At 35.3% G+C, this 14,359-nt stretch overlaps 1 protein-coding gene across 1 annotated transcript; it reads right to left on the minus strand.

The window, feature by feature from the left end:
- Window positions 1–2,220: 2,220 nt before the first annotated feature.
- LOC129265691 (uncharacterized) lies at window positions 2,221–14,359 on the minus strand. Its single transcript, XM_064101520.1, has 3 exons — window positions 13,730–14,359; window positions 11,840–12,705; window positions 2,221–2,519 (listed from the first exon to the last, which is right to left on the minus strand). Exons 2-3 carry the CDS (start codon window positions 12,495–12,497, stop codon window positions 2,221–2,223), a joined length of 957 nt encoding a protein of 318 aa, XP_063957590.1. The 5' UTR covers window positions 12,498–12,705; window positions 13,730–14,359.

Raw genomic sequence — 14,359 nt, forward strand, 5'->3', positions numbered from 1 at the left:
ATACTATATAACTCTTCAACTTACATATATTTGTCTATGTATCCAGCGCTTAGAAACAATGTGTATTAAGCCCTTTATAAAATGTATGCTATTATTATTAGTTCGCACAATTTAAGACCATAACTGGCAAATGGAGCTATACGGTCATGTTAATCAATACTTTCAAATTGTCTAGTTTTCTTCTTCGACAAAAGACAAGCATTTTATTTCCCCAATTATTTCCCCCATGCTTCATTCACTATCAAAATAATGTATAAAATCGTGATATCGTATCTTAACCTAAAATCTAGTTTTCCCATGAGACAGATACTTGAAAAACTTTATTCTGAATGTGATAACATCTCGAAAACAATCATGTTTATAGTTGCTGGCTGGGGTGAGCAATATTTTCTTAGCGGCAGTATATATATTTCTTGGCTGTAGTAAACAGTGCACTAGTGGTGATAACATTTTTGTTTTTTAATATGTTTCTGTAATTACTATAATTTTGTAATCGTTGTTTTTATTCATATTTTATTCTCTTTTGAACATCATCATAGGATGGACAGTGCGGCTCTGAATTAGAAGCACTCAAATTCAAGATAAGTTGCCAAGATATTATGATCACCAAACTCCGGTACAGTTTATCAACGTAAGTTCATCTCAAGGAAAATTAGAGTTGTCCGCATGATACAACCATAGTTCAGTGCCCCTGGATTTTTAAATCTCTCTTCAATAGGAGAGGGTCCTTTCAGCCCCCTCAAAAAATGGCGCGCGCAGCGCCTGGATAACGGATTATCTTTACTTTACAATTATATTGTCTAGTTGCAATAACGATTAATAAAAAAAATGTGAAAGGAACGTTTCATATACAGTCATAGTTCATTTAAACTTTCTTGTTAGACAACGTGGAATATGCAAAATGATTTTTTATTATTATATATTTTTTCCATGAGTCTTTTGATTTCATCTGTCAATAATTTGGGAAAATCTTGTCAAGCATGCATTGTAGCCTTAAAATGATGATGATGATGATGATGATAACAATAATAATAATAATACATTAACTATAATAATAATAAAGAGAAGAATAATTAAGCTTTTTTAACTTCTTTGTAAATTTGTTCTCTCGAAGGTTTCAACAGAGTGCATTGTCAAACAAAGGATCTTTAGAAACAAGTGATGTTCCAACAGTAGACAGAGCTGTCTTGTCGTTGATACCTCCGGAAGAAATCCCAACCGTGATGGAATCACAACTAGAACAATGGGACAAAGACGACACCAAGGCAATTGGCAAAGGTGCATTCGGAGTGGTCTTTCTGAAAAGACTGGAAAGCGATCCAGTGGCCGTCAAGGTTCAAGGTATACACAAAGGCAAGAAAGTCAACGAAGATGACGCCAAGAGAGCGATGTCCTTGAACCACGCCAGGACTATGAAGGAAGTGGCGGTACTGCGTCTCCTTGGGGAACACCAAGCATTCCCAAGATGTCATGGGTACACCAAGTATACCAGTTTTCCAGGACTCGTCCTCGAGTTCCTGGGTGACAAAGATACAAGAGATGTGTATTCGCTAAGCAAGGCAATCAAGACCAAGAATCCTACATTGTCGGATCAAGAATGGTTGAGCATCGTTGTTGATATCACCGAAGGCATCCACGCCATGCATGAGAGAGACCTCCTTCACAACGACATAAAACCGAACAATATCCTTCTCCACAGAAATGACAGATGGAAGGCTTACATCATTGACATGGGTAATGTCACCACGGTGACCATGGCACATAAGAATCGTAACCTGACCAATCACGAGATGGAAGGATACAGATTGGGGGTGGTCTATCAGCATCTCGCGCCTGAATATATCTTAGATGGAGAGTTCAGCAGCATTCAATCGGATATATTCTCTCTAGGGAGGATTATTCACTATATCTCTCGCGTCATCCATAATACGGATCTATTTCATGTTGCTACATTGATGATCAACAGCTACCCTCATCTCAGACCTTCATGGAAAGACATTATTCGTGTCATCCAGAACACCAAGAATCAGCGGGCATGTCAATAGCATGTAACTATGGATTCTCCTGTATGAACTTATGAAATGTTCTTACTCGTTGATGTCGCAGTCACACCAACGAAACCGACTCAAGACCGATCAAATCCGTCATTTTATTTCCTATGGATCGATATTATCTATCAAAACTGATTTCGTCGGTGTGTGACTACGGCATGCATTTCGATTAAATAACAAAGTCTGGCCTTACGATTGTGGCAGTCATGGGAAGTTTGTACGTTTGACATGTATTTACGACATAAGCGTGAAAAGGGAAAGTATTGTAATTGGGCTTACTTGCAAAGACTACCATGTAGACTCCCCACGTGATGCTCCATATCCAGCCAATCAGGAGGAAGGTTACGGTGAAAAGCTGTGACACGCCCACGAAGATATTCGTACAACACAGACCTATTTCATCATCTTGTTTGTTGTTCTGTTGCCGGGTTCCACAACATAGCATACTAATACCTGCCAGTATCGTACCTGTATGTATGCAATCAAAATTAAAGAAACGCAATGATAAGACATCCCGTTTGATGTGGTGTTGTTTGATCTGTTTTGCCTTCATCAAATTTAGACTGCTCAAAATTGCATTGAAATACATAATGAAATCTGATTTTTTTTTCCGGTAAACATATTTTGTGAAGCCACTAAATCTTGCTTTGTAATTACAATCAAACACAATTTTCAAAAGTCTATCAGACATGCAGAAAACCCCTCCCCCCTCATTAAATAAATGAATGAATGAATGAATAAATAGATGAATAAATAAATACATACATACACACAAATAAATAGACAAATTAATTAATTAATCAATAAATAAATAAAAGTAAGAAAATAAATAGAATTAAAAAGAAATGAAATATCACGACAAATAATTATGTTAGGGTAAGTAATTTTTAAATGAAAGCATGCTATTTCGCATGCATTTCAAAAGATTCATGTAATTTTTTTCCGGTAAAAATATTTTATGAAGCCACTAAATCTTTCTTTGTAATAACAATCATTATAAATTACGTGATCCTTTTTTAGGGGCGGCAGCAAGTTCATTCCAAGATTGGATTGCATCACTTTTCATATTCACCGCGAATAAACATCATTGCTGAAGCATTTGTGCTTCATTAAGTGGATTGATATACATGCATGCATACAATTCGACAAGAGGATTCTGTTAAATATGCTCACAGCTTTTTTCATTATTAAAGTCGCATCTCGGCATCAATCTAACCAATGCTGGGCAAATAGATTCCACGGTATCCCCGCAAGGTGTTTGGTATCTCCATGCCAACCAGACTGATCACGTGATTCTGCAGTCCAATTTGATTATTCATGAGGGTTTGCTATCTGTACTTTATCAGAAATATTGTGAACACTGACTGGAATGGGAATATTCCTACGTTACAAAATAAAAATGATTAACAACCGTAATTTTTTTTCCAAGGGCGATCATGGCATTGGACCGATCGAGACAGGGGAGGGGCGATCGTCCCTATATTGTTTTTAAGAGGTATGGGAGACCCCCCCCCCCCCCAAATAAAAAAAATAAAATAAAAAAAAGAAAAGAAAAGAAAAGAAAAGAAAAAGTATTTTAGAAAAAGACTATCAAAAAGAGAAGGTTTAGGTCATGTAACTTAATTTTTGATACCAGTAAAATCAAATAATCATTGAAAGAAAAATGACGTCGCCTTCAGTTTTTCCCCTATCAATAAACTACGGCGTCGCCCTATCCGCTATTTGATTTCACATGTTTATTTCCTTTGCAATGGTGAAGATGAAGATCCAATATGATGTTTGATACTCGTGTCCTTGGTATCAGGGACGATGTGCAGGGTATTCAAAAGGGATCAAGATTGCCCTTTTTGTGATTTATTTGCGTCATAAATATAAAAAAAAAACACAGAAAAATGGTAGCCTGACCAAGCCCCCTATATACAGGTATACATTCTCACTTCTCTTTTTATGTCCTTAGTTTTTAATCACTTATATACAGGTGTTTGGCCCTACCTCCCCCCCCCCCCCCCCCGTATAAATGTATCTGCTCTAAATTCTCCAAACATGCTTAGTGCTCAAAAGAATATAGGCATGGCAGGGGCCACGGAACGGTTTTCAAAGTTGGGGGCTGAGCCAAAAGTGGGGGGGGGGGGCAGACCATGCAAAAATCACAATCATATTAATAAATGGTCGTTTTTACGTTTTTGTATAGGTTTTTGGAAAAGTAGGGGCTGAAGCCCCCCCCCCCCCCCCCCCGCTTCCGCAGCCCCTGTATAGAACTTTAAAAATGTACAAAGTTAAATACAAATAAGAAATTAACAAGTGCGGCGGGGTACAAGTCCTGCTTTCCCTTTTTTCGATGGAAAGCTATGGTTGTTGGGCAACAAGATGAGTGGAAAGTGCAATGAAACGAAAATAACGGAATATTATTAGAACATGATTATAATATGCATCGTTTGTTTCAATTTAGTTTGAAAGATGTCAGAATTTACAAATAAGCGATTAATATAATTTAAAAAACCTTGATCTCTGACATTTTAATTGATACCTCGGGCAACGCAAATTGTTTGAATCCGTGGGTAATTCATTTTTGATAACGTTATGACGGCCTCGTATCGAATTAATCGATGCATTCTCGCATGCATCAGATGATGCATGTTATTAAGGCGAGTTCTGCCAACTGTTCAAACACGAACAAAGTGCAAGCGAAATTATATGTAGTGCTATCGCTATGTAGATTTTTAATGTCCTGTGTAAGTTTGAAGTTTGCCATAAAACTGTCATTTTAATTTGTGACATTATTGGTATAATACCGGTGTAATAATAATTCTTTTTTTGTGCCTTGTTTTGATGAAAATGGAAAATGGCGAACCAAACCTATATCAAATATGAAAAGGAGGTCGTAGAGCAGCAGGTAAAATGAACACTAGCAAAACCGACTATCCCAAAATATAATAAAATACAAATAAATAAATACTTGAATAAATGAAGACATTGATATATAAATGAAAAAATGAGTAAATGAATAAATAAAAAGATACATTAATAAATAGATTTAAAAATAATCAAAGCAAGCATTTTCATAAAAAATAGATTCTAAATCCATCATACTATGCGCCTTGAGCATTACGAGATGGTACCTTAGAAATTGTATTTATTTATTTATTCATTTATTATTATTGTTGTTGCTTTTGTTATCATTATGGCCAAGCTGAAATTTGATTATTCTCTGTTGTATTCTGAAAGTAATTTATCATAGCCATTGATGATGTGGTATTGTTGCTTTTGTTTTTTGTTTTTTTACTCTCCAGCAAACTACCTCTGCCCCTTGGACATAGCATAATGGCGTGAATCCCGGGGATGGGGGATATATGCCCCCACTTTAGGAGAGGGGAGGTGGCTTGTACAATCATCATTGATCAAATCAGTGCCGTTAATGAAACACTCATCTTTACAAATTTATCAATTTATAGGGGACTTTAAATCATATTAATTGATACAATAATGTTATTTTGCTAAAAATTTTGAATGTTGTATCATCTCAATATAATTCTTAAAGATTATTCAAAATCTTTCCTTATGCTTCATTGTCCTATTTCCACGTTTTTTAAGTTTATATTGTGGCCTGTGAGGGCCTATGATCATTTCATATGACACCAAATAAGCACCTTTTTTCCGATAATCATGATCCATTTTTTTGTTATTCCCATAAACCAGTGATCATATGATCAAACATTAAATGTTTGAATAAAACTCATTTGAAAAATTTTCTCGACTGTAATGAGTTTGTAAATAAAGAGGCTTTAATAGTACGAAATTATAATTTGTAAACAAATTTTCGTCATTACTCCTATGTTCAGTCGCTATGTTAAGTCGCTGCCTATGAGGCGCCGAATGTACCAATATTATATAGAACAATTATTTGTTATATAATCATTATTTATTAAATAATAACTATTATTTATATATAATTTACATTTTATTTGTAAATAACTACTATTATATAAAATATCATTTCTAATTATTTATATATAATTCCAAGTAATACTTCATTATTTGTAAATAATAATAGTTCGACATTCCATTATAATGATTATTTGTTTTTCATTATTTATAAATAATGATTATTTGTTTTTCATTATTTACAAATAATGATTATTTGTTTTTCATTATTTATAAATAATGATTATTTGTTTTTCATTATTTACAAATAATGATTATTTGTTTTTCATTATTTATAAATAATGATTATTTGTTTTTCATTATTTATAAATAATGATTATTTGTTTTTCATTATTTACAAATAATGATTATTTGTTTTTCATTATTTATAAATAATGATTATTTGTTTTTCATTATTTATAAATAATGATTATTTGTTTTTCATTATTTATAAATAATGATTATTTGTTTTTCATTATTTATAAATAATTTGTTGAGTTTTCCATTATTTATAAATAATGATTATTTGTTAAATAATGAAAACGTCTACTTCATTATTTATAAATAATTTTTTCGAGTGCACCATTATTCTCATTATTTATAAATAATCATTATTTAATGTTCGAGTTTTCCATTATTTATAAATAAAGATTATTTGTTAAATAATGAAATATCTACTTCATTATTTATAAATAATAATTTTGTTTCAATATCCCATTATTTATAAATAATCATTATTTATAAACAATTTTTACAGTTTGCCATTATATACAAATAATCATTATTTATATACAAATAACCATTATTTATTAAATAATGCCATTATTTATTAAATAATGGAAAACTCGCTATAACATGCAAATGTGGGACCGCCCATGATATGAATATTCATGATGCGATTTCCTTTTTCGTGATTTTTCTTCACAAATTTTTGTCCATTTCCTCTTCATAATGACATTTCTTGAAGCAATTTTCTAGGGATATGGTCTGATTGTAATATTCTTCATTTTCTATATAACTTCGTCTTCGTAGAAATATCAAAAAGTGTAATTTTATTCGATTTTTCCTCCAGTTCACAATCCCCATAGGCGCGCGTGTACGGTAGGGACAACCGGTGAATCGACGGAGTGCTCTTCATCGAAATACTACGTTGGTTGGTCCCCGGAAGTGGCGGGCGGAATTTAGCCCGAATCCTCGATGGAAGTCGATCAAGTGCATATGAGCTGAGAGAGTGAAATATCAGTGTACTTGTACAGGCCCTTCTACTTTTTATAAATATTTCTTGTTGCTTTTTTTGTTAAGTTAATTTTTCCTGGTGTAGAGATAAGTTTCAGTTCTAATAATGCACTTCAAATACATTTTGGAGTGTCTGTTTGGGGCGATTTCACCCTGGCCCCAAAATGCTCGCAACAACAATACGGGGGCATATGATGACCCCTAAATTTTAAAAAACTTATTTTTCTATTGAAAATTATCACAAAATTCACCAAAAGTGTGCACGAAAGCCTTCGTATTTCACTTTTAAAACTCCAAAAAGTGCCCAAATGACAAGCTTGGTCGCTTCGCTGACGGTGTCGCTTTCAACTTGAGAACGTTTACGCGTCTGCTTCCCCCCCCCCCCCCTCCTCCGAAAGAAATTCTGTATACGGCCATGCTCTAAAGAGCCTGGCACATTAATTTATGTATACTTTCATTTTCATTATTTTTATCTCATTATCAACATGGCCTTACGCAGAATTTTTTCCAGGTGGGCCGGGGCCGGAGCATGACGCGTAAACTTTCTCAAAAAAATCTTGAAAGCGAGACAGCCACGGGACCAAGCCCAAATGACAAGCTTGGTCGCTTCGCTTTCAACTTGAGAACGTTTACACGCGTCTGCCCCCACCCCCCGAAAGAAATTCTGTGAACGGCCATGCTCAAAAGAGCATATGGCACATTGATTTATATGTACTTTTCATTTTCATTATTTTTATCACATTATCATCATGGCCTTACACAGAATTTTTACCGGGGGGGGGGGGGAGCAGCTAGGACGCGCGTAAAGTTTCTCAAAAAAATCTTGAAAGCGAGACAGCGACGCGACCAAGCTCAAATGACAAGCTTGGTCGCTTCGCCTTTTCAAGATTTTTATGAGAAAGTTTACGCGCGTCCAGCTCCCCCCACCCCCCCGGAAAAAATTTTGCGTAAGGCCATGATGATAATGAGATAAAAATAATGAAAATGAAGTATACATAAATCAATGTGCCAGGCTCTTTAGAGCATGGCCGAATACAGAATTTCTTTCGGAGGAGGGGGGGGGGGGGGAAGCAGACGCGTAAACTTTCTCAAGTTGAAAGCGACACAGCAAATCGACCAAGCTTGTCATTTGGGCACTTTTTGGAGTTTTAAAAGTAAAATACGAAGGCTTTCGTGCACACTTTTGGTGAATTTTGTGATATTTTCAATAGAAAAATAAGTTTTTAAAAATTTAGGGGTCATCGATCATGCCCCCGTATTGTCGTTGCGAGCATTTTGGGACCAGGGTGAAATCGCCCCAAACAGACACTCCAAAATGTATTTGAAGTGCATTATTAGAACTGAAACTTATCTCCATACACCAGGAAAAATTAACTTAACAAAAAAAGCAACAAGAAATATTTATAAAAAGTAGAAGGGCCTGTACAAGCCCGGGAGGGGGGGCACTCAGTATATAATGCATAGTGGGTATGTGCCGCGGAGGGGACCCCCATTTTTACACTCAAATTTCCGTTCCGAGGCATAGCATTTGTGTCTTATTGAGAAAAAGAACAAAGAAAGCCGCTCCAAAGCATAGCATTTTCTTCTTCACGAGAAAAAAAGAAGAAAAAAATCCGCTCCAGGGCTTCGCATATTTTCCGTTACGCCGTTCCGGTTGCAATTTTGCGGCCGCAGCTCGCTGTCTGACCATCGCCTCTGCGCTAGCGCGCCCGGCAGTAGTGCCGAAGCCCAGCTGCGCTGCATGCACGTTCCATAGGGATGCATACGCACTCGCACGCAGGCGACCCGTTCCAAGGACCCCCGTTTTCACAAACATTTGTAGTTCCGAAGCCCGTTCCGAGGACCCTCCTTTTTACAATAAGCCCGCTCCAAGGCCCCCGTTTTTTGTCTCGCCCGCGGCACACCCCCACCACTTTTTTGGTCGAGTGCCCCCCCCGGGCTGTACAAGTACACTGATATTTCACTCTCTCAGCTCATATGCACTTGATCGACTTCCATCGAGGATTCGGGCTAAATTCCGCCCGCCACTTCCGGGGACCAACCAACGTAGTATTTCGATGAAGAGCACTCCGTCGATTCACCAGTTGTCCCTACGATACACGCGCGCCTATGGGGATTGTGAACTGTAGGAAAAATCGTATAAAATTACACTTTTTGATATTTCTACGAAGACGAAGTTATATAGAAAATGAAGAATATTACAATCAGACCATATCCCTAGAAAATTGCTTCAAGAAATGTCATTATGAAGAGGAAATGGACAAAAATTTGTGAAGAAAAATCACGAAAAAGGAAATCGCATCATGAATATTCATATCATGGGCGGTCCCACATTTGCATGTTATAGCGAGTTTTCCATTATTTAATAAATAATGGCATTATTTAATAAATAATGTCATTATTTAATAAATAATGGTTATTTGTATATAAATAATGATTATTTGTATATAATGGCAAACTGTAAAAATTGTTTATAAATAATGATTATTTATAAATAATGGGATATTGAAACAAAATTATTATTTATAAATAATGAAGTAGATATTTCATTATTTAACAAATAATCTTTATTTATAAATAATGGAAAACTCGAACATTAAATAATGATTATTTATAAATAATGAGAATAATGGTGCACTCGAAAAAATTATTTATAAATAATGAAGTAGACGTTTTCATTATTTAACAAATAATCATTATTTATAAATAATGGAAAACTCAACAAATTATTTATAAATAATGAAAAACAAATAATCATTATTTATAAATAATGAAAAACAAATAATCATTATTTATAAATAATGAAAAACAAATAATCATTATTTATAAATAATGAAAAACAAATAATCATTATTTATAAATAATGAAAAACAAATAATCATTATTTGTAAATAATGAAAAACAAATAATCATTATTTATAAATAATGAAAAACAAATAATCATTATTTATAAATAATGAAAAACAAATAATCATTATTTGTAAATAATGAAAAACAAATAATCATTATTTATAAATAATGAAAAACAAATAATCATTATTTATAAATAATGAAAAATAAATAATCATTATTTATAAATAATGGAATGTCGAACTATTATTATTTACAAATAATGAAGTATTACTTGGAATTATATATAAATAATTAGAAATGATATTTTATATAATAGTAGTTATTTACAAATAAAATGTAAATTATATATAAATAATAGTTATTATTTAATAAATAATGATTATATAACAAATAATTGTTCTATATAATATTGGTACATTCGGCGTCTCATAGCTGCCCGGAAATCAGTTGATGGCAGGTTCGAATCCCACTGGTTTCAATTTTTTCTGACTTATGATTTTCATTACAGATCGAGCATGCGATCTTAAACACATAGGAGTAATGCCGATTTTTTTTTACAAATTATAATGAGTTTGATTTCAACATTAAATGTTTCAATAAAACTCATTTGAAATTTTCTAGACAGTAAACCCTTTTTGCTCTTTTTATTTATTTCTTGTTCCTTTTCTTTTAAAGTTTACATTATTGATAATTTACCCTTATCATCCTCTGTAATAAATGCATATCATTTCAAAACGACTGAAGCCAATTTTTCAAGGCTCGCTCACTACGCTCACTTGCCGCAACTTTTCCCATAGCCCCCTTGAAAGACGATTTGGTCATTCTGTCTTCCATCTATTGAAAATTTGCTAGCACGCTTTGCTCGCTCGCATTTGGATATTAACTGCAATTCAGTAGTTGACGTCACAACAAATCCATTACAAAAAAAACATCGTGAGAGCTGTCCTTCAAGTGGAAGATATTAGTATTATGTACTCAATTACATACCCCTACAAAATATAGCTCGTGGTGTGATAATTACACACCACTTGAAGATGCTTTGGACACCATTCTTTCTTGCACCTACTGAAAATTTGTTCGATCGCTATGATCACTCGCCGCATTTATTCAATAAATACACTTCATGAAAGGCGTTTTTGGTCATGTCTTCTAAGTACTGAAAATTTGCTAGCTCGCATTTGGATATTAACTGTAGTTCAGTAGTCTATATCACAGCAAATCCACTACAATATAGCTATTGAAAAAATCGTGAGAGCCCTTTAAACTGAAATATGAAATTATTTTGTTCACGGTTATATACCCCGTATACAGTACATAGCCCTTGGAGCGGGGTGTCCCCTAAATTTGTAATGTCAATATATTGTCATCACCCCCCCCCCCCCCTGCTCGAAGCGGATTTACCCAAGTGCATAATGAAAAGTATGTCGGTCAGTTTAAGACACTGTTCAAAACACTCATTTTATCAGATGAATCTCTGGAATGACCATTACATGCAAGCTAGTTGTGTGTCGGTCAATATCAGGTGCACAACAGCTTCGATTTTCAGTATTAATTGATTCATATTTTGTTCAATGATTTTTGTATTATTTGTATTTTTGTATTACCAAGTTTTAATTAAAACAGAAACCAGTGCGCTTAGAAAACCCGTTTCAATCGCCTCATATATGTGTATTTTTTATTATTTTTGTTTCTGATGTCAGTTTGCTGGAATATATCTTTTTCTTGTTTTTTTTGTCTTTTTCTTTTTTGGGGTCTTTTTTCAATTGAAAAATGCTCACCTAAACCTGGCACAAAAATGTTGAATAAGAGAAGGATCCAAGCCAATTTGACTGGAAGATACGGAATAGCAGCCAGGAGAGGATTGTCCACCGAGTTGACCCGAGACACCTGCTGCTGACCATCACCCGTTCCACCTTTAGGCAACTCAGTGAACGATGCCCCCGTCCCCATGGCGATGAAAGCAGATGCCACTCGACCGGATGCCAGTGAGTTCCTTGAGCTAGGTCTCGAACCTGAACCCTGGATGGATCCATTCCTAGATTGCCTGGTCCAGACCGAGTTCTGACTGAGGTTGTCAACATCCGTTGGCTTGTCATTCTTCATCAACCCACTTCCGGTATGGACGCTGGACTCGGAGCCGACAGCGGTGATGACCACCTCCGGATTCTTCTCTCTGGTCTCTGGATGATCTACCGCTCCTGCTGCTCGTTTTGCAGGAGATGGCGGCGCGTCCAGCAGATTCCTGTCCGGGGCCTGGGTCGTCGATATTCGAGACTTCCATTTCACAGTTGCGTTGCATATCGCAGAGGACTTGGGGATTTCTGAAGTGACGGGTATCTGGTTGGGTAACTCGACTGCAGGATCTAATCGGTGGTTGATGGGTGATGTATCCCCAAGAAGCTCCACCTTGTCACTGCTGGGACCGTTTCGCATCATGCTTGGTTTCGTTCTCTATGGTTCTTAAAGAATTAGCAAATCACTTTTTCGATCGAGATACCATATGAAATCTAATTACATCGTGAATGGCGTGGCAAATAATTTTTCGCCTAGATCTTCAGTATGTTCAAAGTGGTCCTTGTCGATCAAGGCTTTCGATGTCTACATGTTGATTTATTGTACTCTTGTTGTCTTGGTGTATTCCCACCTGGAAAATGAAACATAGCATAAATAAATGAATAGAACTGATAACTGTGAAATTAGTTTGTAACTGAAGTCGATTCCTAGGTCCGGCATCAACAGTTGAGATATCTACAAGAACTATAAACTCCTAAAAAAAAGTTTACTAGTTTTGTTTGAGTAACGCACTGCTTTCTATTCAAAACTTTTTAACCACAGATGTGTAAACGTTGCCCAAATATAATCAAGCCGATATGGGCAATCAGTGTATACTAAATATGCTCCAACTGTTTGTCATATGCAACACTTCTTGCTTGGCATACTTAATTCTTCCAATTATTGCTTAACCTTTTGACGATGTTCCGGCACTATAAAATTGGGAAAATGAATATTTTGACGTATGGTTTATACTTGAATACAAAGTTACAAAGCTCATGCGAAATTATAATCAGACCTACGGAGATGACATTGCCATTCTTGTATGTCAATCAGATAGGAAAGAATAAAAGTATGTCCTGTGAAACGCTATAAACTGTTTTTCAATGAGTCAGAGAAATTGTAACGAAATAGTAAGTGAATGCTTAGTTGGGTGTAAATGCCTGTATGAATGTCAACAGTTTCATGGACAGCAGTCGATCTGGTCAAGTTCGTTAAATATAAATTATGGTCGGTTGGAAACATTGAACGTTGCCTACAAAGAAATTTGTCAAATGCTATGTAAATTCAATAAACAAAAGTTTGACAACTAATGCCCACTTTAGTGTTTAATAGACAGCACGCGACCAAATGTTGGTTAAAAAATAATACGCAATCAATTCAATTGACGGGGTCGTAAAGTAACTGGGAATACTGAAAGATGTCCAAAAGAAATTGCGCATGGCGTAAACGTAAATATGTATACATATTCCATTGGTATATGTTGTGATGTCAAATATTACCGTTCGCAAAATCACGATGGAGATGGAAGTTAAAACTCCTACATTCTTTCTCAATGCAACAAGGTCATGATTAGATGAATTGTGAAAACGAAAATTATTCAGTCTTACACTTACGCATATACAGCTCTTGGCAAACGGTGTTCCAACTGGCATGCTCAGTATATATATATATAGGTCTATTCATCAAGTAGAAAGGTGCTTCAGATTTGAACTGTCTACTAGTATATCATCTTGGTTCTTAAAAACCACGCCACTAGTCCCAAGAATATGTAACTTAAAACCGTGAGTCCTTTGGTAGCGGTTGTAAACACAGTTTTTAACAGTCGAATTAAACAACACAACTAAAAGAGTCTACACCAATCATCAATACTGTTCACAGTGATAATTCCATATGTCCAACACTCACTGATTTGCGTATAGGCTATAACCATACCATCACCGTCCCAGTCTCGTTATTAATTAAAAACAGAGATAGCAATGGAACATCCCGTGGTTCATCCAAGGCTCTCCGCTTATTGATCGATTGACAGTCCTCCTTCGCCTTGCTCCACAGTGCACCCAGTCAATAACAAGTAATATCTGTCTTGCTTACAGACATTATTAGCACCTCACAATTGCAGCTTTCAGCGGGGAGCCGGGTGTATAATACATGATATTGCCCGAATATTATAGTTGCCACAGAACGGATATATTGTTATGAATACGGTGTGCCATGACTATAATTGATTTGTGAACATGAAAAGG

This window comes from Lytechinus pictus, chromosome 7 (assembly GCF_037042905.1).
Source record: "Lytechinus pictus isolate F3 Inbred chromosome 7, Lp3.0, whole genome shotgun sequence".
In the NCBI taxonomy this organism is placed as follows: Eukaryota; Metazoa; Echinodermata; class Echinoidea; order Temnopleuroida; family Toxopneustidae; genus Lytechinus; species Lytechinus pictus.